This window comes from Struthio camelus, chromosome 12 (genome assembly GCF_040807025.1).
Source record: "Struthio camelus isolate bStrCam1 chromosome 12, bStrCam1.hap1, whole genome shotgun sequence".
Taxonomy (NCBI): domain Eukaryota; kingdom Metazoa; phylum Chordata; class Aves; order Struthioniformes; family Struthionidae; genus Struthio; species Struthio camelus.
The window spans coordinates 24,930,096-24,955,899 of NC_090953.1; the positions used below are offsets into that span (position 1 = coordinate 24,930,096).

At 49.1% G+C, this 25,804-nt stretch overlaps 1 protein-coding gene across 5 annotated transcripts; it reads left to right on the top strand.

Annotated features, from left to right (window-relative positions):
• Positions 1-917: 917 nt before the first annotated feature.
• PKM (pyruvate kinase M1/2) lies at positions 918-25,529 on the top strand. 5 transcript variants are annotated; one of them, XM_068958700.1, is made up of 12 exons: positions 1,115-1,212; positions 7,631-7,683; positions 7,894-8,063; positions 8,464-8,555; positions 11,647-11,778; positions 11,983-12,169; positions 13,016-13,286; positions 13,976-14,126; positions 15,665-15,817; positions 20,581-20,747; positions 23,389-23,570; positions 24,292-25,529. In XM_068958700.1, exons 2-12 carry the CDS (start codon positions 7,643-7,645, stop codon positions 24,396-24,398), a joined length of 1,653 nt encoding a protein of 550 aa, XP_068814801.1. In that variant the 5' UTR covers positions 1,115-1,212; positions 7,631-7,642; the 3' UTR covers positions 24,399-25,529. The 5 variants fall into 5 exon arrangements, with proteins under 5 accessions (XP_068814804.1, XP_068814805.1, XP_068814801.1 ...); XM_068958702.1 differs by lacking the exon at positions 20,581-20,747 and adding an exon at positions 19,839-20,005 and having other exon boundaries at positions 1,116-1,212; XM_068958701.1 differs by lacking the exon at positions 1,115-1,212 and adding an exon at positions 6,532-6,837.
• The last annotated feature ends 275 nt before the right edge of the window (positions 25,530-25,804 follow it).

Genomic DNA, 25,804 nt, shown 5'->3' on the forward strand with positions numbered 1-25,804 from the left:
GCGCTGCGAGCATCCACGGCGTCCTGCTGCGACGCAGCCGGCAAAGCAGATCCACCCAGCGACGCGGTCCCCGCCGTGCCCTTGCCTAGCCCGGCTCTCCGTCCGCCCGCGGCAGCCGAGGTCGAGCCCGCTTGCTTTCCTGCCAGCTGACCGGCATAAGCTCTTTTATCTGCCGGGGTTTGTCCAGGCGGCTTTAATCGGAGCCTCGATTCCGGCGAGGCTCAGAGAAAGCAGAAAAAACAGCTGGACGCGGCCGCTGCGGAGGGGGCCGAGACGCCGGTGCCCAAACGCCGCCCTCGCAGCCCCCGTCGCTCCCCGAGCAGGACGGCAGCTCAGGGACGAGTGCCGCGCTCAGGACCCTCCCTGGGGACGGCAGGCGCCGCGGCGTCGCCCCACGAGCGTTTGGGTGCCGCTGGGGGGTGGGGGGGGAAGACGAGGCGAGGGCCCGACACGGGCTGCAAAGCTCTGCAGAGGCGCCCGGGAGCAATTTTTGGCCCCAACTGTTACATGCAGCCTGGCTCTCGGCCCCCCCGGGGCGAGCGAGGCGCGGCTCCCGCCGCGGGGGGGCTGCTGAGGGGTTCTCTATTTTTGGGGAAGCCAGGTCACGCACTTAGGAGCGTAACTTCAGGCTCCTATTTCTGGCCCGAGACCTCAGCCCGGTGACGCAGGCTGAGTCCTGCCTCAAGCCGGCAGGACTGGGGCGAGAGGCGCGCGCCCGCCCCGGGCCTCGGCCTCCCGCATGGCGGCGGGCGCCGGGCGGCCCCGCTGGCTGAGGGCGCTCTTCGCCCCGCCGCGCGGGACGCGGCTCCCGCTGCCCCGGGCTGTGGCGGCGGGGCCGCCCGCGAAGCTCCAGGTAGCGCCGGGGCGGCAGGGCCCGGCTCCGCGGGAGCGGAGAGGCGCGCGGCGCGGCGGGGCGCGGCCCCCTTAAGGCCGCTGTCACTCTCGGCTGGCGTGCCCGGCTCCTGCGCCGCCGCCTCATTGGCCGGCGGGGCGCGTGCGGCCGCAGCGCGCCGGCCTCCCGCCGCAGCTTGCGCGTCCGCCGCGGAAAAGAGTCCCGGCGCCCCGCCTCCCTCCCGCGCGAGGCAGGCGGCGGCGGCGGAGGGATCCGCAGGGCGGTGCTTCGGCCGCCGGGATCACCTTGGCGCGGCGGCGGCGCGGCGCGCAGAGAAGCTGAGGCTCTCGGGGAGAACGGGCGCGGGGCGAGCGGCGCAGGTAACGGCGGCGGCCGGCAGCGGCGGCGGCCTCGGCGCCCAGCCCCGGGCGGCAGGGGGACGAAGGCGGGTGGGGCGAGCAGCCGCGGCGCCGCCGCGCGGCGAGGGCCTCCCTCAGGGCTGCGCGCGGGGCGGCGGTTGGGGGGCGGCCGCGGGGCCCCCTGGGGCGGAGGGGGTGTCGCGAGGCGGCCCCGCGCGCCGCGGCGGGGGGGGGGGCTGGGGGGGGACGGCGCGCGCAGCCCGCGCGGCCGCGGCGGGGCCGGCGCACGTGGCGCGCCGCGAGGCGCGGTCCCGCCCCCGAGCCGCCCGGCACCCGCCCCCCCTCTCCCCTTCCCCCGTGCAGCGGGGCGAGCTCCGCTCCCCGCCTGCCGCGGCCCCGCTCCGGGAAGCGGCGGCGCCGCCGCTCCGCAGCCGTCGCGCGCGTAGCCCTGGGCGCGGCTTCGCGCCGGGTGCCGCGCGCGCGGCTCTTGCGCCCGGTGGGCTGTGAGTTGAGGCTAGGCCCTTCGACTGCGGGGAGCAAGCGCTGCCCGTGCCGGCTGCCCTCTGCGAGGGGAGGGGTGAGGCTGTGTTTTTGCGAGGAGGTAACGGCTAGTGTCGAGGGGGAGATGATACAGCGAAAACTCTCTGAAGCTTCGGATCGGTGCAGTATAACTTACGGGAAGGCGTGCGGTGGCTGCATTGCAACACCTTGCTGAGCTTCCTGTCTGTGAATGACTTGCACTGGACCAGAATCTTCTGGGAGGCTGAGTCAGAGATGGAAGGAGTGAAGCACTTTGGTTGCCCGCCTCTCCCCCCCCCCCCCACCGCGCACTCACGTAACAGTTCTGGCGATGCTCTGAATGGCGTGAGCTTGAATCAGTATACGGCTCAGTGACCTCGCCAGAGATGCGGCAGCCTCTTGGTTCTGCTCGCAAGTGAAGGCCCCTTCTGAATTAATCGTCTGTCCTTCTGTAACTATGCCTGCTTAAACATGTCCAATTGATTTTTGACAGTCACTTGTACTTTACTAAGGACTATGAAAACCTTTGAAACGTGTTCGAACTCTCTTTGCAGGATTAGTTATGCATGAATAGCGCTTTTGTTAGCAAACAATGGAAACCTCGCTACTGTCTCCTCAGATTAGTAAAAGTAGATCATCTCTTAAAATGTGCTTTGCTCTGATAACCTACTTATCTGTAAGGCACAGGTTAATAGAAATCACTGTTTCGAGGAGCTTTTGTGATTTTTTAATGTCTAATTTTCTGGTTACGTGGCCATCTTCCGCTACAATAGCGCCTGTGAAATGCTCCTTCTAGTCATGACTTGCTTTGGCACAAGTGTCTAATGTTGGATGAAGAAAATCAGAGTCTCTGATTACCTAGATACGTCTAGGGCAACTCAAGGGCAATTGTGCGAGCAGAAGTGCTTAGTAAAAATTTGGTCGTAAGCACTCTATATTTTTGTGTCTAATACCCCATTTCCAAAGCAGAACCTGGGTTAATAGTCAAAGTAACTGCTCCTTAGGAGTAACCTGCACATGTTGCTGAGAAAGAGTTAGCTCTGCTTGATGGAGGAGCAGCTCCATGGTTGCCATTTGGTGGCCCAGTGTGTCCTAATGATGCTGACTCTTATTTTCATCCTGTGACCAGATTGAAGAATGCTTTCTCTACCAGCACAGGAAACTGTGCTGTGAAGCAGGTTCTTGAAGCTGAGTCGTACATTTAAAAGCCTTTCAAGAAACTTTGCTTTCCCAGGATAACGTACTTCCTGCTGCTTACAGAAATTATGTGATGGTTGTAGACATGCCTCTGAGCCTGTTCCTTGAGCAGTGCGCATTTTTCTTGTAATGCTAGTCTGCTGCTTTGCCTGGAGAAGTAAATATATTAAAACCTTAGCTTATTGGTGTTAGCTGCACTGATACAAAGCCATTTAACTAACTTGTTAATTCCCCTTCCACACAGCAAGCTGATACTCTGATTTGGTACAGAAAAATGCTGCTTAGGCTGACTAGGGAGAGCAAACCACGTGTTAGTCCTTTATCTCTCTTGCAGTCTCTAGGCCCTTGTTCTCCCTATGGGGAAGATGGTGCCCCTTTAGGGAGGGCCGAGCCTCGCTGCAGCATGGTGTGATGAATGGCACGTAGAGAATGGGACTGCAATACCTAGTCACTGCCACTACCAGGTTGAGTGCGCAGCAAATCTTCATCCTGGAGCTGGTGATGCAGTGGAGCAGCATGTAGGTGAAGGATCTCTGTTTCCATCTACAGTTATGTTTAAATTTTAAGATGCTTTACTTTGTGTGAAAAAGACTTTTGCCATCTTCTTGAAAGCAGTAGCTAGCCTCGATTTCTGCTGGTAAGGGAGTAGGCTTTCAGGTTCTCTGAAAGACTCCTTAACCTTGCAGTATATTCCCTTGACACAGGATAAGCTGGTAGGTGTGCCTGCTGTATTAAGTCTGTGCTGGGAATACATCGCTCTACATATGTTCTTCAGCAAACATCTGATGCTAGTCACCTGCACTTGGTTGATGTATTATTAATACATTTTTAAGCCTACTTTGCCCTCTTGAGAGGGGCAGGCTGAGCTAAATCATATGTTGATGTAACCGTTAATCCGTTTGCGTGCAGGGAAAGTGCTGATGTCGCGCAGCACCGTGTGGACTAGCATGACCTTTCAGATCCAGATAACTTGTATTCTGAAAGCCAGAGAAACATCAGCATCACAAAGCTGCAGGCTGTGGATGTCTCTTCCTGTGTAGCTGGAAGTACAGAAAAGGAGTCTGCGGCTTGCTGTTGGAAGATCTTATATCCACAGGAGCAGGTGGTGGGTGCTGGGTCCTCTCCAGTGTTGCAGATAAGAGATGGTATTTTTGGTGGCCATCTTGTAGTTATGTAACAGTGCAAAGCCGCCTCCTGCAACAGCTACCCAAAAGAAGAACATGTTCTTTCCTTTCTGGACGAGGAGTTGACAGACCTTATTAAAAGCCTGATTCACCACAGAACTAGATTTTTTTTTTGCTGTTGCTGTTTTTGAGTCACTTTAGCTTCTGGAATGAATAAAGCTGACATCTCTCCTAGATCTTAGGATGTTTTTGGAAATCTGGAAGTTGGCTGAAAGCTTGCCTATTTTCATAACCCTGGCTGCCTCAAATGTAATGTGAACTCATATCGCTTCTGCCTCTCTTTGACTTCTCTGGCACTTCTGTGTAGGCTGCCCAGGAACACCCGGACTTGAACAGCCTTGTTTTTCGGAAGGAGTAAGGTTGTGTAAGTGTAGCTGACCCATGCCACTCACTCCCACATAGGAGAGGAAATAAAACTAAGAATGTTCATCCACCGTACAGCTGTGCTGATGCCGGATGTAACTTTGAGGCTCTCACAGGCCGATAAAGGACAGTAAAATGTCTTTGTCTTGTGTGGCAGTAGTTAACACCAAGCCAGTCTAGCAGTACTTACACATAGCGACTGCCCCAGGGCATTCATTCTGCCTGCAGCCTGAGCGCTGCAATTGCCACTTCCCCTTTTTGCCGGCTGGGGTAGCAGCTTCATGCAAAGAGTGAGAACTAACTGCTCAGCCTGGGCTGGGGATTGCTGCTTAACTTTGCACTGCCTGCTTCTCCTCCCTGGAGGGGAGAGCTGGAGATGCCCTAGTCTCAACTGTTTGCTGCAGCAGAACCGGATGAGCAGGCTGCGGTTAGTCACCTTGCTACTGAAACTGGTCCTCACTGACCTCAAACGGTTCTGACTTTCTAGAATGTTCATGAGCCCTAAGATACCGAGGAGGTACCAGACATGCTCAGTATACTCTGCCTGAAGCATGGGCAGTTCTAATATTGAACCCTGGGATTTGCTAGTCGTGCCCTGAGGAAGGACGTTGCATTTATTCAGTGTTTAAAACATCCAAAGAACTAGGCTTTCCCCCTTTACTTGATCAGGCCAAGCAGACTGAGAGTCCACAGTGTCTTCAGGTGGTCTTGAAATCCTTGCCCCTCTGGTTTAAAAACCAACCAACCACATTAAAAAAAAAAAAAAAACCTGAAGTATTGGGAAATGCCAGACATTCCTGCTGTATTTTAAAGTTGGTCCTTGTGGTGGAATTCAGTAGATGCTTTGTAAATATATGGTAATGAAAGGCAAGAGGAAGCATAAAAATGTGTAGCTGGACATGTGCAGGCAAAAGGGTCTTTGGAATTTTTTGCTGCTGTGCTGCTTTTCCTCTGCTGTAGACAAGGTCACAGTGTCTGTGATGAATTTGTCTGATCTCACTGAGTTGCTGGAAGGTCTTTCGTAAAAGGGATTCTGACTTGAAATGAAGTTGCTTTTTTACCTCCCTTTTTGTGTATTCTGGAAGACTTTGAGGGGGTAAAAAAATAATATATGTAAGTGACTACTTGTGGGTGGAGCATTTCCATGAGATAGAAGCTGCCTCTGAAGATCAAAGGGGGGAAAACTCATCTGTGTATTTAAAAAAAAAAAAAAAAAAAAAAGCAGCTTGCAAATAACAGTCTGGATGCAATACTATTGCTCCGTATTCTTCTACCTCTTATTTTCAGAAGTGGCACCAACGTGATCATGGTATTTGTATGTAGACAGTTTCCCAGCAAGTGCTTTTTATGCGCATCTAGAGAACGCGACACTGTTATGCAGGTGTTCAAGGATGAAGCAGCAAATGTTAGAGGGCTAAAACATAATGTTCAGGTCTGACCAGCTGGCATTCCTATAATAATGTAACTTTGTCAGGCTTTTTATGTGGGTTGACTTTCTTGTACTAACTGCAGTGAATCAGCAGCTTCTGGCAGGGCTGAGGTAAAGGACACTTGCCAGGACAAATTATGGTTTTCAGTGGCCTGTCTCCTCGCTCTTTTCTGCACCGTAATGAGGATATGGTGAGTCAGGGCTGCCTGCGAGACAATCCGCACGTACGTGCAGGTTCGCCTAGCAGAAGTGGCGGAGGGGAGGAGCAACGGTCTGAATGGAGCCTCTGTCGCATCTGTGCAAGGCACATGGTAGAGTCACAGGGGATCTCCCCTCTCATATGTTAGAGGCATGGTGTTTAATTCTGGTCATCCATGCTAGCTTTGACAAAGCTATCAGTTTATTAGTGCCTCTGTTTCAAAGCTGAATATATTGAGCTAGCTAGTGTGTACAGCTAGTGCCGTTTTTCTGCTTCTGGGCAGAAAGAACTGGATGCAAAAACTCTACCGTATCCCTGCCATCTGTTGAGGAGCAATCTCTTTCTCTCTAATTGTCGTGCTAAAGAAATATCTGAAATCATCTCTCATAGGTTGTGGTAGATTCGGCTGAAATAGTCACCAACTCTGAATCTCTCCTGTCTATGTGCAGGTGACCAGTGTTTGAAGTCAAAATTAATGATCTGCCTGTGTTGCTACCCACCTTAAATCACTCGTTTACTGAAGGCTTTTTGAATGCAGACACTCCAGACCTCTGACTGAGAGCAGAGGCAGTACTCTACGGATTATGTAACGAGAATGTGAAGTAGCTAAGTCTTGCCTTACCAGAAAGTACGAGCACGACAAAGTATTCTTTGGCAGAGTAAAACAATGCAGAAGGGAGATGGGCAGGTGGAAGAGGACAGACAGCTTTCAGCTGCCATTGCTACTTCAGAACAAAATTGCAATGTGACCTGAGGTAGGCAATTGGAAATGCCCTGGAGCATCAGTGCTGCTGGGAAATGAGTATCCTCCCATCAGAGCAGACAGTGAAGCTTTAATTCAACTCCCTTCTGGGAATGGGGACCTTTCCTGCTTTCTGGGGGATGCTCAGGTCCTGCAAGGGCAAGCAGCTTGAGTTTGTAGGGTTTTTATCTTACTGAACGGACTCCAAAAAGCATGCTGAAATTTCTCAGGCGCTCTGTAGTTAAAACTCAGAGAGGAGAGTCTCCTATTCTGGCCTTGCAAATGTTACTGGGACTGTGTGATACCAGAAGCTGGGGGGGGCGGGGAAGGGGTGGTGGAGAGGGCGTGCAGTTTCCTGTTGGATCTGAACAACAAAATGCTGAATAACCAGTCTTAAACTTTATGGTGGCTTTCTGCTGCTCTAGGTTAGGGGTCTCTTCCCATCTCTGCGTTCCCCACAATGTCTTTGGTTTGAAGAGGGACCTTGAGCATATTAAGGAAATCTTCAGTCTCGTATGTGTTCTCTGCCAAGGTGCTGCATTTAATAACTCAAGTCTACTTATCTGTACAGGCTTAAAGGGTGGGTTTTAAGCTTAGGTAGACTTCATTTTGATTAGATGCTTCTCTCTAGAAGCCTGTAAAGCACATCTGCAGTCATGTTAGCAGCAAGCTACCAAGGTCCCCAGTTGTGAGGGGGAAATCCAGTCAAGGCTTGTAGGAGAGGTGATTTGCAGGCTAGGAGAGAAGAGGCAGAATCTCTGCTTGTGCACTGAAGTGCTTGAATTTTGTTGTCCTGTAATTCTAAGGGAAGACTGGCTATGAAGAGAACCTATGAAGGGAACATCTCCATGGAAAGCAGGTAAGCTTTGGATGGCCTTTATGGGGGATAACTTTAAAACAGGAGCGAGTCTGCCTGTATCTCGGAGATTGAAGTAAGCACATAAAGATAGTTTAACCAGTGGCAGGCTTCTTGTTACCTCCAGATTCATCACGTGGGTATGTTGATATCTCTGCTTGATGAGCAAGTATTTATGATTTTTAGACCTGGCAACGCTTTCTTCTCTTTTAGATACAGGATTCCAGCAACGATGTCTAAGCACCACGATGCAGGGACTGCTTTCATCCAGACCCAGCAGCTGCATGCTGCCATGGCAGACACTTTCCTGGAGCACATGTGTCGCTTGGACATTGACTCTGAGCCAACCATTGCAAGAAACACTGGCATCATCTGCACCATTGGTAGGTGATTCCTAGATAAGAGCGAATTGCAGCTCTTTGTAACAGTTAAGCTGTGAAGCCCTGTACTGGTGAAACTTCTTAGGGAAATTGTCAGAAGGCTTCAGCTTTTATCTCTTGCCAAGGCTTAATTTATGTTGAAACAACGTGACTTTCCCATGTTTGCCTGACCTGTGCTATTGCTAGGAGTGAATCCAGTAGCTGGGGAGTCTCAAACTGGATAGATTCTAATGGCCCTCCTGAAGGCAAGTTAAAACAGCCTTTGCTGCTGCAGAGATGAGCTGCTTCAGCACTGAGCAAGCCTGTATCCGTTACACCTTACTCATCCATGTGAAATACTCCATGCTTGCGGTTATCTCATTATTTTCACAAAGTTAATATTCAAACTGTTTCTGCCTTCTAGGCCCAGCCTCCCGCTCAGTGGAAAAGCTGAAGGAAATGATTAAATCTGGAATGAATGTTGCCCGCCTCAACTTCTCTCATGGCACCCATGAGGTAAGGGTGGGGCCTGAGCTGATGCTGCCCTGACCAGGCCCTGTGCCTGACTGATGTCCTGTGTTCTCATGAGAGAAGACAGTAAGTGAAATCTTACTTTCTCAGGCCAGCCTTGAAGTGGAAAGGCAGTACTTAGCTCTGCTTTGGTGGTGGTGGGGGGGAACACACAAGTTGTAAACATTGAGCCTGAGTGACTGTTGGTAACACTTAAGTATGCTTTCTAAGCCACTGTGAAAGTGGTTCAAGTCGGTTCCTCATACCTACGCTTGCATGCCCTTCTCTGTATCCACCTCTAGCTGGGAGCCAGGTAACTGATATTTTACACTTGTGTTCTAGCTATTTGCCATAAATTCCCTCAGTTCTTCCTTGCCTTCACATCCTACAGTTGGCTATAAAAGTTGGCTACAGTTGGCTACTTTGCAGAAGTATCAGAACTGTCAGTAGTAGTTCTTGCCTGTTTTACTGTTGAGGGTTTTGGAAACGAACTGATGAGTCAATAACCTTGTTTCAAAAGAAAGCCATTAGGAATTTTAAATAATTTAACTCCCAGCTTTGCTTGGCTAGCTGGCTGCCCACGCTATTTCTGGCTGTCCTGAGGATAGCACCATGATACCTGGGAGTTGGTGCAAAAAGCTTATGAGAATAAGGTCAAAAGCAATCAGCACTGTTTGTGGTGGACAAGCCTGTGTTGATAAAAATAGATGAGATCCTCACTGATACTGGAGAAGCCAAGGATCCCATTCCACGTTGCCTAGAATGCCACCCTGAGTTTTCATTGCTGGCTGTCCTCCAGCTTTCAAAATGTCAGGCTGTAGCCTAGTAACAGCTGTAGGTGGCTTTACTTATTAAGCAGCAAGAGCCTTGACGTGTGTAACAGCTTGGCCTCTCACCCTCATGCTCTTTAAAGGGCACAGGGCACTGAAGAAATCAAAAGGTCTGATGCTTAACTGTGGACAAACAGCAGACCTTGATTATATTGATATTAACCTCTGAGATAGTATCAGTACATAGGCTGCCGTTCATTTAAAAAAAAAAAAAACAAAAAAACACCGCTATGTGGAAAGGGCAGCATGAGGTAACTTTACCTCTGAGGAAGAGTAGCCAAATGCCATATCCTGGCTCAGCTGTTGGACTGGGTGGCCAGGTTGAAGTTGGGAGTTCGCAGAGTATTGCCCAGCTGAGTTGCTGTTGTGGTTTGCATACTGGTTAGCTGGGAACAAGGGACAGGGAATGTGGCTTTTTGCTTTGGGTGAAGTGAAATTTAATAGCATATTTCATACAGATGAGGTTAGGTTACAACAGAGTCCAGTCTTGCTGTAATTGCCCATTTAGTTTGACTGTCACTGTAGCCAGTGTCAGTCCCCTTCTGGTTCTTCTGAAACACTCTGCTTGCTAGTGAAGTCTCAAGAGGTGCTTATCTGTCTGGTGCACTTTGGTTCTGGTGTCCAGCCTAACATCTTCAATAGGGCTTGAGTTAACAACTTAAATCAAGGTATTCAAAGATCTGGCCGTATGCTTTCTCTTGTAAAAAGAGTTCCTTTTGCATCCAGCTGTGCCTGCGTTCCAATTCTGCATACCTACCTTTACAGGAAGTCAAACTCCTTAGGAGCCAGTCATTCATCTGTATCAAACTAAAACAAATCCCAGGTAACTGGAACCAGATAAGCTTAATGGTGCTGTTCAGGCTCGCTTCCTGTACTATGTCTGTTTAGGCTGTGGTCTGTGGAAGGGTTGGGACCTTGTCAATCCCAGCCTGTGTACTTGATCAGAAAATTAAATGAGTTCTGCTCTAAAACGTTAGTTGTGCTGGTGTATCTCTGGCCTGCAGCGTTCACACGCGCTTAGGTACAACTTATTCTGGCTGCTCCTTCCTGATGTTGATTGTTGTCCCAGAGATACAGAAGTTGGTGTGTGAGGCTAACTGGGGGAGTGGTGGGGGAAGGGGGTGGGCAGGAGGAAGATGAGTTTTCCAGATGAGACTGCTCAAGCGTTGTCAGTCTGTTACAGTGAGAGGAAAGGGTGTTTTTTTTTTTTTTTTATCTTCAGCTATCTGTAGGGGATTACATAACTTTTAGCTAAGGTTATCTCTAATGTTGTTTAAACAAATAAGGTAAATGGATCTGTTGATCATTTGAAGCTCATTTGAGGTAGTTGAGATAGGAGTTTCCCACAGAACTGTCTGTCCTGGAACTGGCAGTACTAGCAAAACGTTCTTGCTCACTGAAAGGATTTTGAAGCCTTGTGCATGATGCTGAAGTCTTGAACTTCCTGCTGCAGTTGGTTTAGCTCTAGAAATAAAATGTGAATACTTAAGGGATTTACTAAGACGTTATCCCTTTATCTCTGGGGGAGATTTAAACCAAAGAGTTGTTTTTAAAAAAACAAAAACAAAACCCAAAAAGCTTGTCAATCTGGTTGCTAGTGGAGTTCAGGGACTAATCATGCCCACCTTTGGGACTGATGGGAGATGCCAGGCTGGAAGTCTGTGGGGAAGTCGGCAGTATAGAGAATGGTATCCTCCCTTCTGTGCTCTGAAAGGAGGAAAAGAATGACTGTGTGTGGTAACAGCTTAGCTTTGAAATCTTCCTGGCGTTTGAAACTCTTCCCTTGCGCGCAATCTTTCAGCTGCTAGCGCTTCTGATGTTCTGCCATGTGGAATAGGTAGTTATTAAGAAGGTTCAGCAGAGCTGTTGACTTTTTAGTTAGGAGGGCAGCCTTTCTAAAGGCTTGTTGGTTTCCCTCTGATCTTCAGAGGCAAAGTGTACATCCTGACGGAAAATCACTTCAGCTGAACATGTAGGCAGTTTGCTTCAGTTGTCCTTGTGGGCTTAGAACTGAGGGCCTAAAATGCACTGAAGGTGTAGCCAGGTGACTCGGACTCTGCTTTCACATAGGAAAGGCCCTTGTAAGTCCACACTCAGCCTCTTTCGAAGCTCGGTCTGAATTAAATTCTGGAATTGGGGCTGGAATTGAGTGGAATCCAAGAGCAGAGCTGTGAGCTTGGTTGGTGTTTAGGGTGCCTAGCAGTCTTTTCTCCACATGGTGGAGGAGAAATGGGAAGAAAGTTTCCATATCTTGTTTTTCTTGTCAGTATCATGAGGGCACAATCAAGAACGTGCGAGAAGCTACAGAGAGCTTTGCCTCTGACCCGATCACCTACAGACCTGTGGCTATTGCATTGGATACAAAGGGACCTGAAATCCGAACTGGACTCATCAAGGGAGTAAGTTGCTGCTTTTTTCTTCCTTTTCAGTAAGTCAGTCTAGGTATTATACTTATGCCTGTGGCCTGTTTACCAAACAAGAAGTATCTTCAGGGAACTAGATAACTGTGTGCGATGTCTGGTGTCTATACCATGAATTAGGAGTAACTGTTGCAGTGAATGTGTGTGTACTGGTCTCACTGGAACGTGTGTTTTGACATGCAGAGTGGCACAGCAGAAGTGGAGCTCAAGAGAGGTGCAGCTCTCAAAGTGACCCTGGATGATGCCTTCATGGAGAAGTGTGATGAGAACGTGCTGTGGCTGGACTACAAGAATCTCATCAAAGTTGTGGATGTTGGCAGCAAAATCTACGTGGATGATGGTCTGATTTCCTTGCTGGTTAAGGAGAAAGGTGTGTAGCAACCACGGGGTTCTAGCAGTACCTGTTTGTGCTTTCCTTCGAGCAATCACGTATGTGTTTTTTAAGCTCACAGTCCTGTATTCCGGAAAGGTGTAGCATGCTTCTAGGCTTAATGCCGCAGTGAGATTTCCACTTCAAATGCAGTGAAACTCCTACTTCAATTGTAGGATGTTTCCTGTAACTGACTTTGGCTGGATTTCACTAGATTACCATCTAGAATCCCTCTTGAAGGTGACTTTGTGGTAGGAGTATACCTGTGCTCGTGACCTAAGCCTGTTCAGCCACTTATACCTTTCATGCAGGATGTAACTAGTTAAACATGGAGTCTTGTGGTTAGACACGGAACTAGTTTTAACTGCTAACGTAGGGGCAAGATTAGTTCCACAACGTCCCTTCGAGTGGTGCATAAACTGCTCTAGTCTTAAATTGTCACCTCTAATTGCAGAGTGTGCAGTGTAGGGAGGTGGAGAAAAGGCTTTCAGGTACTCAGTTTGGTATTGCAGTGGTCCTGTGTGCAGAAATGCAACCTGGTAGCTTTTTCAGGCAGGTAGTTCCAGCCTCCTGCTTGGAACAAATGGGTGTCTCTCTTCAAGAATAGCACAGAAATGGAGTTAGGATGATCGCTTGGGCTCCCCGGAGTAAGTTGCAAGCTCATGCATTACGTAAGTCTCCCGCAGAGCGCAGTAATGTGCTTCTTATCACACACCATGACTGTTAGCACTGGCTGTTCTCAGGCAGCTCTGGTAAGAAGGTGGTAGAGGAGTGGGGAGGTAGTGTGGGAGCTGGCAGTGGGGAGCCTGCTGGTAAACACTGACCGTGGGAACACATCTGTTTCAGGCAAGGACTATGTCATGACGGAGATTGAGAACGGCGGCATGCTTGGCAGCAAGAAGGGAGTGAACCTGCCTGGTGCTGCGGTGGACCTGCCTGCGGTCTCCGAAAAGGACATTCAGGACCTAAAGTTTGGTGTGGAGCAGAACGTAGATATGGTGTTTGCTTCCTTCATCCGCAAGGCTGCTGATGTCCATGCTGTCAGAAAGGTGCTAGGGGAAAAGGGAAAGAACATCAAGATTATCAGCAAGATTGAGAACCACGAGGGTGTGCGCAGGTGAGCTTTGCACAGGTGGTATTGCAGGTCAGTCCCTCGGTATCCACAAAAGAAACTGTGGAGCACAGCCCTCTGCGCTGTTGTGCAGATTTCTCCAGTCTCTGATTTTTATCAGCAGCGGCACACTCGCAGCCGGTCAGTGTAACATGGTGGCAGTGCAGGCCACCAGTTAATTTCATGTTTATGATGCAGCTCCATCAAGTACCATGCACAGCAGTTTGTGTAAGCATCACAACCAGGGTGTGTGGGGTCAGTGTTGCAGCCTCCCCGAGTCCCTGAAAAGTCTGCTGTGGTCTCTGTGGTGAGTGAGAGTTCAGGCTTCAGCAAACTTGCATACACTCGATGGAGTCAAAGTAGCGAGTTAATGCATGGAAATCACCAAGTCTCTGACAAACTGTCAGACTAAGCTGTCTCAGATCAGCTCGTGCTCTTGTTATGTTCTTTGCAGAGTTTTGGAAACTCTGTGCTATGACTTGGTCTTGTTTTTCCTCCTTCTGTGGTGTTACAGGAAGCCTGCTGCATGATACCGTAATGGCACATGGGAAGGCAGTATGCTGATAGCGTAACTGCATATAGCACTCAAGAGCAGTGAATCTTTTTGGAAGGGGGGGGCACGGAATAGATGATCTGGCCTTAGAGAGTTTCCCTGCAGAACAAAAGGAATAACAAGCCTTTTCTCTTGCTGTCAGGTTTGATGAGATCATGGAGGCCAGTGATGGCATTATGGTGGCTCGTGGTGACCTGGGAATTGAGATCCCTGCTGAAAAAGTCTTCCTTGCCCAGAAGATGATGATTGGGCGCTGCAACAGGGCTGGCAAACCCATCATTTGTGCCACTCAGGTATGGAAATGAAGTGCAGGTGTACAAGGGTCAGAACACGTTTATGGGGCCCAGCAGTACGTGAACGTCAGTATCTTGTCACTGCATGCTGCAGAGAGGCTGACTGGGGAAGGTCCTTGATGACTTTCAGTCGAGTGAGATAGACCAAGAGCAAAGACACCTTTTTAGTAGCTGGATAGCTTGTCTTGAGACACTTCAGCTCCAAAGACATTTATTCAAGGGGTCTTCCCCGAGTAGGTCACAGGACCTCTTGTATGGTTGCTGAAAGCTTAATCCCTTGATCTCATGCATAGTGAGCCTTTTGGCTGGCTAAAACTTTGAGGAAAATCGAATGTGCTTTATGTATGCATTTGATAATACATCTGTGCCTAATACAGAAAACTTGCTCAGAGTTGCTGCCTCAAGTCTCGTACGAGATGCCACTCGTACTGTTGCATCAGAAGGCAGTGAGTGAAAACTCAACCTCCTTATCTTTCTGGGAGGTGCCAAATGAGGGAGGGGGAGTTGAGATTCCTCAGCTTCACTGGTTCCGGTAGGGATCTTGTATACAGTCTTCAGACCCTGGGACGACCGACTTCGTGGCTGTGCTCCCTCTGCGTGCTAGCTGTGGAAAAGTGTGCTTCCAACAGGATAATGAAGACTAGCTCTAGACAGTCATCAGTTGAGGTTCTGGGTTTACAGTAGCACCTGCTCCGTCTTCCTGAGACTGTTTGCATTGCTAGTGAAATAGTAGGCATGGCAAACTGAGGGGAGTGATGTTTGCCCAGCAAAGAGCTGCAGTAAGGGGTACAGTCAGGCATCTTAGGAAGGGGTGAGAGCTGGCCAGGCTGTGGTGGGTGGCAATTTGCAGTAGTCGATCAGGTGGCTGGTTGGTAGCGTTAAACCATCTCCTGGGGAAAGGGTAGGAAGAGCTAACCTCCGAAAAGCTATGCTGGTCTCTGCTTTCTTCAGTGGCCTGTGCTCTGCTTGCTTTATTAGCTGTATACTGAGTTTGTTAGTATCTGTATACTGAGTGAAGGACTGGAAAACATGCTTTGGATGAGAGTGACTTAGGCTGGTACTGACCTTGCTGTTAACTGTTTTTGAGATACAAAAATACTGTATGCCAGAGATCAATTGGGAACATGTGTCTGGGTTTGAGCAGTAGCAGGATTTCCATAGAAGAAATCTATTGTAATACTTTAAAGAACTCCAAGTTCCTTGAGTCAAGCCCCATGCTGAAAAACGAACCTGGAAAGTCAGAATAAAGAATCTGTGGTGCTGTGCAGTTTGGACTTCTCTGGAAAGGGAATAATTGTTGAATGGGTGGAAAATGGAGCGGGTTGCTTTCCTTGTTTTTAGATGCTTTAATTCCAAACTGATTAGGGACCAGCGCTCTTCTATTCTGAACCACAGAGACCTTCTCTCCCGGAGGAGAGGAAGTGATAAGCCGAGTGCTATCTTCTGCCCTATGTATAAAGTGTGTTGAAGTGCACTAGTGCAGCAGCGGCTGGTTCCTTCGGTGGTGGTTTGATTTCTTTGGACTTGTCCTTTCCCAGATGCTGGAAAGCATGATCAAGAAACCTCGCCCAACTCGTGCTGAGGGCAGCGATGTTGCTAATGCTGTCCTGGATGGAGCAGACTGCATCATGCTCTCTGGAGAGACTGCCAAGGGAGACTACCCACTCGAGGCTGTGCGCATGCAGCATGCTGTGAGTAACACCTGTGCTCTGGGGGGGGAACATTACACCACAGGTAGTAATGGCAGTATTCCATTTCCCAGCATCTTCCATCTGAGCAGGCACCTGAAGATCCAAATGTGTCTGGTCCTAGGTGGCAGCACCCAGCAGTCTGTAATAGCAACGCTTTTGTCCGTGCTCCCGACGTGGGCTTTCCTTTACCTAGCGTGGTCATGAGGGCCTGAAACCTCAATTTGTGGTTAAATTGCAGAGCTGAGAACTGCTTTGCAGTGCTGGGAGATCTAAAACTTCAGATTTCTTGTACTCTGACTTTTTTTTTTGTTAAATGCCAGGATGAAGCTTTCTTGCTGTTACCTTGGTATGAGTTTCTTCAAATGTGCTATTCATATTTGGCTTCTTCAGTGTCTTAAACTTCTCCAAGGTCAAGGAACTGCTTGAGCAGTTGACCTTGGAGAAGTTTAAGCAGTTTACCTCTAGATAATGGAACATATCAGCTGACTCCTCTGTATGGGGGCAGGGGGGAGGTTTGCAGGTGTGATGTACAGCACTGTTATATTCAACACCTAGTGCACTTGGTGATGGGGATGCTGTCGCAGGACTACTGACAGCACCTTGTTCTTACGTGTCTAAACTGCCAGAAACCTCTGCTCTGCTTCGAATTCACCCAGCTCATGTTTCAGTTATAAAAAGCCTGATGCCAAGTATCTAGAAGTACTGGTTCTCCCTAGTTATCGCTACTGTGAATCACAGCAGTGATAACTCGCTAGTTTCATCTGCTGTTCAGGTTATATAGATGAATAAAGTTAGTGCCTGTGTGTTTGCAGTGCATTACGTGAATATCTTCCTTTTACCTTTATCTGGTCAATACGTAATGGTGCTTTTTGCACATGGGAAACAGAAGATAGGACTTTGGGTAGTGACTGGGCATGAAATGCTGTTTTGCAGGCTGAATACTAACTGTACCTAAAAGGTTCTTCCCTACTGTTTTACCTAAATCATGAGGGCTGACTTTCTACCAATATTTGGAGACTTGCTACAGCAAACCTTACACCTGGGTTTTAATTCTGGCATTAATGCTTAGACTCAGGCAAGTTGTACTTTATTGGAGAGGATCCCTGAACTTCTGAGAATACTTGTGTTCTATATAGATGAGTATTTTGATGCTAAATCAGCAGGCAAATGCAAGAGAAGCCTTCCGTTTGAGCTGAGGAAAGTGCTGGTTCCTGTCTTTATGAAGTACAGGGCACTTCCCGTAGTCTGCTCGCGTGACAGGCAGACATTCAGCACTGCAAAGATGAATCCCTGCAAAAACACCCCCTCAAGAGCAGATTTCTCCTGGGGTTCCTCACCGAGGTTACAACTTGCTGTGCAGCAGTGGTTATCCCTATTTGTAGACTGAGCTCAGTGTCCGTTGCACATGCTTCCCTCTTCCTGCAGCCCTGGGAATAAAGGTGTGTTCTTGCTTTCTTCTTTCACCCTGGACAAATGCTTAGGGTTTTTTACCCTCTGTGCAGAGGAGCAAATACAGATTTGTTTTGTACTTTTGTGTAACTTGGTACAGGCAGCAGGAGGGGAACTCTTACAGCAGAACGAGCACGTCCCCCTAAACTCGACTCTTAATCTTTCATGTGAGCTAATTCACTTGATGTCAGTCGAGATGAGCCCTGCTAAATTAGTGCCCTGGATAATTACCTGCTGAAAATCTGAAATGTGGCTGGAGCAGATGGCCATCAGGGACTAAAGTGTGATGTGGACCGTATTCCCATCCCTGCAATAGCAAATGAATATTTCGGTCTGAATATTTCAGACCGAATATTTCTGCTGAAGGGAGAGCACCTTACCTCTAGTAAAGAACAGCTGCTGGATGCATTCTCTGGTCTGAAGCTGGTATCGGTGCAGGCTTATGTATTTATTTATCCAGTCCTGCTACGGGAGTACTCAGTAAACTTTCTGCATAGTCTGATGCAAAGAGCAATTCCGGGCAGCGGTACTGAGAACAATTGGAGTCTGGGCTATCCAGTGCCATTGCACATCTGTCTAAATGACTTAACCTCTCCATCCCCTGAGGTGCCCTGGCCTGTCTCAGCAGCTTTGCTGGGACACTGCAATGGTTTCACTTAGCAGTCACTTTCCGTATAGCTGATAGAAATGAGCTTCGCATTCAGTGACTGGCATCTGTGTAACGAAAGTGACATGTCCCTAATGAGTTTGGTAGCAAGCTTCTAAATACTGGGCAGGCTACCTCCTGCTTGTGGGAGTGATTTCCTTCAAATTCCACTTCGTAATCCACATTTATCTTAAATAATGTAAAAAACAAAAGCCTTCAAAAGCTGCCCTGGACATGCTACCAGGACCAAGGTTCAAATGGCTGCTCCGTTCTCCATCCCACCTCCACCCTGGTATATCTGTACAAGCTCACTAACTGGAAACCCTCTAGCCGTTTCCTTGTGAATAAAGCTAGCTAAGAAATGGAGTTGTGAATTGCTGTGCCCACTTTGGCAGTGACTACAGGAGGGCACGTGTATACAGGTGTTCTGACTCTCACAAATGTGGTATGCAGGATTCCCTCTAAACTCAGGCTTATTCTGCATGTTAGACAAAGCTGCCTGCGTTTTGCCCAGGAGCTGAAGAAATGCTACCTGGCTACCAGCTCCCGTGTTTGGCGTAAGCAGTTGGAGGTGGATATTTGCGCTTTGTTCCATTTTTTATCTAACAGCAAGCTTAAAGCCTGTTGCAACAAAACTGACTGCTTTAACTGTCTGACCCTGAAATATTGCTAAGGATCTTGTGGGGTGAAGACTGGGACTGGAGTTGGCATTGGACTCGTGTTCCTGTCCCATGTGTCCTGTTATATTTAGGCATAAGGCACTTAACTACTTTGACTTAAATTGATGTCTGTGCAAGAGGGATAACTCCTAGCAGCACAGTAAATAATTTATTAACACTAGAGTGTTAAAGTTCTTATTTGGAAGGGGTCTAAATACAAAGCTCTCACTATAATGGCGCTTTAGTCTCTGCTTAAACATCAACTTGTCCTGCTATGTGTAACAGCTGTTCACTTTCTGGAGTAACTGAATGAGGTTGTCCTTGAAAAGATGATCAACCTTTGCATGCTTTCCTACTCCCTGCAAGCCTTCTTTATCGGGTTGTCAAGGGCTAATGCAGCCTTCTGAGATGAGAATTGTCTTTATGCTGAGAATCACTCACACTTGGATGAATAGATTATTGAACTCCTTTGCAAATGTTTAGTCTGTGGACAGAAAGCCTGTAGTTGTGCTTCTGCACCTTTGTTCTGTCCAAGTCTACTGCTGTACAAATCCCCCAACGTACGTGGTGTGACAGCCCAATAAGGAAGACTTATTTCTATTTGTTCCTCTACTATTGAAAGGGAAGTTGGTACAACACTTGGCAGTGAAACTCGTTGGCTCTTAGCTAAACTAAGCCTAATGAAACTAGGAGAGAGCCCATCTCAGCTTTCAGAGGCGTTGCTCACAGAGTGGGCTCCTTGAAGACTGTTCCAGCAGTGCTGTGTGACTTTGGAGTGCGGGGGAGAGGAATACCAAGGGGTATATGCATCTACAAGCAGTGCCTCTTGAGGAGTCAGAGGCAGGACCTGCAGCAGGCTGATAGATGCCATGTGATTCTCTTAAGGAAGTCAGAAGCAGCTGCAACAAAGTGCAGTCTGACTCTTGGCTGGCTTGTTCTAGTCCTAGAAACAAGGCCTGCGTTTGGTTGCTCTGAAGGGACCCCAGAATACAGCGGGAGTGCTGCCTTTGAGATGCCTGCTAGCAAACAGGATCCACCAGCTGTGTGGTGTGGCGGAGTGACCGTTGCAGCCATGGCACTGTTAAGGTTGCATTCAGCAAATTCACAACCTGAGAGCCAAAGTGTTTCACAGCCTGATGTTTAATTCCTCTTGCATGTGTTACTATGACAATTAAGCAGATTAATGTGATCTCATGTTACTCCGGTGTATCTTTCCTTCTTTTTCTGTTGCTCCTCCCTTCTCCTTCCCTTTTACCCGGGCCTGCAGATCGCTCGTGAGGCTGAGGCTGCAATGTATCATCGTCAGCTGTTTGAAGAAATTTTCCGCCTCAGTGTTAACAACAGGGACCCTGCTGATGCCATGGCTGTAGGCGCAGTGGAGGCCTCTTTTAAGTGCTTAGCTCCAGCTCTGATAGTTCTGACAGAGTCTGGCAGGTAGGGCTCAGAGAGGGGTAGACGCATAGGCTCTGTAAGAAAGCTGAAACTCCTGTTCCCAGCATGTGGGTTAGCTGCTCTAAAGGCAAATAACGTGCTTTGTGCCAGTAGTTTCCACGAAAAGAAGCATGCTCCATCATAACACTGCAAATATTCAGCAAGCAGCATGCTGCTGCAGTGTCAGCCTTGCATAACCACTGTGGTTTGAGTTGACTTGGTCTCTGTAGCAGGGCAGGACTCCAGGTAGGTAGAAGCAGAGCAAGAGTGCCTGGCAGTTGGGCATGGATGTGACCTGAGTGTGGGCCAAGGAGGGTGAGGTGACTCAGCAGGTGCCACCAATTCAGAAGAGAAACTTTTTGCCCTGTTAGGGTGATGCCTGCCATGTCTGGCTAAATGTTGTAGCCATTACCACAGCATTAAGCTAAATCTGGACTTGCTAATTGTTAACTCTTCTGAATGTTAAAGGTTGACAGGAGTTGGGTGACACCTTGCTGATAGAGCATCTTGCCTTACTCTGTGCCGTTCTGAGTGACTGACATGAGCGTTGTCTTCCCGAATGCATGTTGCTCTTATAGATTGCCCGTGAGGCCGAAGCCGCCATCTTTCACAGGCAGTTGTTTGAGGAACTGCGCCGCCTGACCTCCCTGAATTGTGATCCTACTGAGGCTGCTGCTGTTGGCGCTGTGGAAGCGTCCTTCAAGTGCTGCAGTGGGGCCATTATTGTCCTTACCAAGTCTGGAAGGTAGGAGGTGACTGGTTCCTGCAGGTCAAGTGGACTTCGTGACAGGGTGGGGGCAGGAGGCCAGCAAAAGTTTTCTTTGGAAAAACTAGAGCCATAACAGTGAAGTCCAGGTCTTGGCTGCAAATCAGCCCAGGCTGTCTGTCTGCCGTGCCAGTTTCTCAGAAGATGGCCAGACGTCTCAAACATCTGCAGATGCTTAAGCTCTGAATTATGCAGTGGGCCTCCACCAGCGTGGCATCAGCACCAAGCTCTGCCTTCTCTTGCTATTCAGAATGGCATCTCTGTCAGCCAAGCTGACCAGAAGAACAAAAGGAAAAAAACAAGTATTGCAGCTTCAATTCAAACCTCTTGGCAAGAAATCCTGTATTTAACAGTGAGACAGAAGTGCAGTGGATGCGGAATCTTTTTTTTGTCAAGACCTTAACCTGTCTTGATAGCAACCAAATTAAAGATGTGTTTAATGTGCCAGGTCCCTTGCTGGACCGTTCAGGTATCAGCACTGCTTGCCTAAGCCCAAGGGACCAAGAGGGCACGTTTAACCTAGAGTAGCTGGACTTGGAAACAAAGTGTTGGAAGTCTTATCTCGTGTAGGCTTCCTTATGTCTGCACGTGATCAACCTCACTGAACAGACAGGCATCCAGTGGCCACGTGCGTGCCTGCCCTGTCAGAGCCTTGACTGCAGGTGAGATAGGGCAATGCAGACTAGGCAGTCTGAGAAATCTGTCCAGCGGTGGTGAAGACTGACTAGACACAGATTTTTTTTGAGTTGTGGAAAAGAAACGGTAAAAGGCCAAAGCCCTGCTGATCAGCTTTCCCATCTAGAGGAACTAGACTGCCCCCTGTCAAAGCAAGTCTGACAATGAGTCTTCTCAGAGACTGCTTTCTAGAAGGGAATCTGAATTTCTTGCGCTGAATTTGGACCAAGGAGATAATATTGCAGCAGAGACGTTACTATCTGTGGGCTGGGCACGTCTGCCAGAAGAACTGGACCATCTGTGAATTCTTTATCTAAACTTACAGCTTAACATCGTTTGAAACAACCACTTTCTGCAGAGATGGGGAATGACTGTATAAGCACTGAGCTTTCTGGATGGCCTTGTGCTTCTAATGTTTCTCAGTAAAAGGTTCCAGTCTTACACTTGACCTTTTTTAAGAGATTTGAACTCTGATATTTGAATATTTTTAGCTATGGATTTTGTTACAGCCTCTGAGTACCTGAGCTCTTAGAGCTACTGGGAGGTTTCTTGGACAGTGTGGGAAGGATTGCATGAGAGCTGGCGCATGTGACTGGGTGCTTCAAGCGAACTGCTACCATTTGCTTCTAAGCAGCAACGTTTGACTGAAAGTATTTTGCAGCTTTGGCTGAGCTTGGCACCAAAAAACTAGGCCGCAAAGGCTAGTAAAGACACTGTGCTGCATGAGGACATGTCAGGAAGATGTACCTGTAAATGTCATGGGTTTGCAGTTCTTAATCATGGGTTTATTGCACATGTCTCCTAAAAGCAAACTGTCCCCAAAGAAAAGGAAGCTGTAGCTCACCCAGCGTGTGCTGCTTGCTATGTTAAGGCATTTTAAGTGCTCTGTGCCTAGCATCCCTGTATAAATTTCTGCCCCAGTTGTATTTGCTTTCCATATTGCACAGAACAAAGCTCTGTGCAGTAGACAAGCCTGTCTGCTGTAGCTGGCTTAAGCAGGTGAATATGGGTTGGAGGCAAATGGCTTGTCTGGTCTCCACACATGGGGTGACAGCCTCTTTAAAAGGAACTTCACAGCTGCCTGGCATGTTCCTGCTGCATAGAGGGGCTGCCAGAGCAAGGCTCCCTAGAACCGTACAGCTATGCAAAGGCTGAGGCTGTTGCTTCTGCCCTCTGCCCACACAGCTTTCAGAGAGGAGGCTCTCTGTTTCTGGGTGTTTGGGAATACGAATAACGGGGACTAAGTGTTGGCTGCCACTCCGCCAGGATCTAGATGTTTAAACTGATCCACGCACCATAGTCAAACCCGTTTCTGGGGCAGCTCCGCTTTTCCTGATGCAGTTTCCTTGTAGTGGCTGCTCTGAAAGCATCTTCCTTGGCAAGCTTTGGGTGGCACTGCTGGTGCAACCTCTTTCCATCCCGCAAAGTGGGAGCTCATTAAAACAGAGCAAGCCACTTGCAGGGACTCCACTGAGATGCCAAGGACTGCTTGCAGAGGCCACAGTAAGTGGCACCTAGCCACCTTAACATAGCAACGGAGACGAGTAAGTGCTTGTTCTCAGGACTGAAACCTGCAGGTTGCACTTCCTAACCTCAGAGGCAAGATGGTCTCCCCTACAAGACTAGAGTAGGGACTATTTCCCGAAGGCAGCCTTTCCGCGTTGGTTCTCCCAGCTGCTAAATTCTGAGTTCAGTCTGGCATCAAGCTCTACCGGTAGGACTTTACTCTTGCAGGACGTTGTGCCAGCAGTCCCCATAGTCATCCTCTGCAGTGTACCTTCAGAGGTTGTGAAGCCCTCTAGGGTGAAAGGCAAACCCAGCTGATGCTTGTGCTGTGAGTGGAGGTGGCCCACTGGTTGTACCAAGGCTTCCTTGGGCTTGCTTTCAGGCAAGCTGTGCCTGTCATATGGTGCTTCATTTTGTGTTGTGGCTTTCTTCCTCCTAGGTCAGCACACCTGGTGTCCCGGTACCGCCCACGGGCTCCCATCATTGCTGTGACCCGCAATGACCAGACGGCACGCCAGGCCCACCTGTACCGTGGCATCTTCCCTGTCTTGTGCAAAGAACCAGCCCATGAGTCATGGGCAGAGGATGTGGATCTCCGTGTGAACCTGGGCATGAATGTTGGTGAGTTATGCTGTTCTGGCCTCACCTTAAACAGAGGCCGGTGTGAATTGTCTTCTGGGCTACAGTAGTCCAGCGTGCCTCAGATGCTGGCTTTGGGGCTGCTGATGGGACCTGCAACAAAGGGAATTATTGACAGGAAGGGAACTGGCTGCCTTTGCTCAGTAGGTAACTGTATCTGATTGGGAAACGGGGCAGCAGTGTTACATAGGCACACCACATCCGATTGGGAAATGGGACAGCGGTGTTGCATCACAACAGCCTTTAATAGCTTCCAGCAGAAAACCGAAGCATGTTTTAATGTGATAAATGCTTGGCCCTTGATGTTCATCAGTCTTGAAGGATGAAATGGAGACCTAGGGTGGGGTGACGGCTCTCATGGGGCCCTTCTCTGAATCCAGTGCTGTTGAAATGAGCTCTGCATAGCAGAGGAATCCGTAGTGAAGGCAAGGGGTCATCTGTGAGATGTGGCTGATGGGTAGACAACAGGAGGGACAGAGACTTGATAAAGCAGAGGCATGATTACCATGGGACAGGTTGCCTCCTGCACCCCAGTGGCACGAGCAGTGAGGGGGGGAAAAAAAAAAAAAAAAACCAAACCCCTAAAAACTAAGGAGCTGTGGAGAGCCAGTGGCAAGTGCTGTTCCCCATGTATGACAAGCTTACAGGTAGTGTTTGACAGGGTGGGAGTTGAGCTCTGACACTTCCCTCCTTTCTCTCCTAGGTAAAGCACGTGGATTCTTCAAGAGCGGTGATTTGGTCATTGTACTAACAGGCTGGCGCCCTGGCTCTGGCTACACCAACACCATGCGTGTGGTGCCAGTTCCCTAAACAACTGACTCAACCAGCAACATGTTCGCTCCCCCTGCTCCATCCACTCCCCCTCCCCTTGCATTAGACCAGCAGTTGCTTGCAATGTTCTCCTTGTCTGTAGAGTGGATTTAGGTTGCTAAACACCACCGAGTGCAGCAGCAGGGGGAAGAGACCTTAAATCACTAAAAATACTTGAAGTGTTTAGTTTTTTTAAAAACTTCTCCCTATAGTTAAGTACTGCCCTGATGTATGTTGGGGTCAGGGTAGGAGGTTCCTGCATGCTGATGGGACTTATGCTCCTCTGCTGCCTCTTAGCCTAGTTACTGTCCTCAGGGTGTGAACGTGCCTTTCCTTGCCCCTATTTGGGGTGATGGGGAAGGGAACAGGTGACTTAAGGTTCAACGGTTCTGGTGTAACACTCTGCAGTAGGCAAATGGCAGCCCTGTGCCCCGTAGGTTCAGCTACGCAGCAGCTCCATGTAATGCCAGCCCTTCTCTGCTGTGTCTTCATACGCCCGCAGGCTTGCACTGTTAGTGTCTCCAGTACACTCCAGTTCTGGAGGTACTGTGGATTGCCACGGGTCTGTCTAGTTGTACACCGTGTGGGAGCTAGGCTGGCTCTCTTCTCTGGGTTTACTGTTGGCTCTCTGCACTGCAGACTCCACCACAAGCTCAGGAGGTGGATGTCCTCAGAAAGCAAGATGTGCTTAACCCTTTAAGCCCAAAAAAGCATCTTGCTTGAGGCTGGCTGCTTTTTATCCCCCTCTAATGCAAGCAGAAGCTGTTACATTTGAGACACAAATCTCCCAAAAGACCAAATGTAGGATGAATCCAAGCCTAGATTCCCTCTAACCTGTTTTCAGTTTGACCTAAGTGTTGCAGGGGTGGGGACAGAACAAGGATAAAACAGGATGTTGGCTCTAAAGGGTTGAGCGCTTCAAGGGTTTCGACTGTCCATGGCGAGCGCCCTTCACCTCTGTGCTAAGAGCTTCCTGTGCTCCTATTGCAGTGTCACGTCTGAGTTTAGTCACGTTACCTGAGAGCGTTCTCCTTCATTGTAAATCTGGACAAACTGTTCACTCTTAACAGGTGTTTTGGGTTGTAGAGCACAAGTATGTACATCAATAAAGAAAAGCTGAAGCACCCATCAGCCTGCTGCCTCCGTTGGGGTTTGTTTGAGCTGTTCTCGGGAGCCCTCGGCATTCAAACCACCATGCTGAGGTGTGCGAGTGCTTGCTGAATGGGCCCGCAGGGGAGGCTTCTGGCAAGTGCCTTTGTGGTGCCTGAGCCTCTTGCTCAAGTTGGCTGGCTGCAGCTAGAGGGCAGAGCTCTGGGCTTAACGTGGGTGTACTCGTCCCGCTGCTGCCACCTCCTGTGGAAGGAGCGGCTGGGACCCACTGCTGCCACCTCCTGTGGAAGGAGCGG

Excerpts from the sequence above, each read along its gene's own strand:
- PKM (XM_068958700.1), top strand. The coding sequence starts at position 7,643 with ATGAAGAGAACCTATGAAGGGAACATCTCCATGGAAAGCAG. Across the intron at positions 8,064-8,463 it reads TGGCATCATCTGCACCATTG|GCCCAGCCTCCCGCTCAGTG; the intron begins GTAGGTGATTCC and ends TCTGCCTTCTAG. Across the intron at positions 8,556-11,646 it reads TCTCTCATGGCACCCATGAG|TATCATGAGGGCACAATCAA; the intron begins GTAAGGGTGGGG and ends TTTTCTTGTCAG.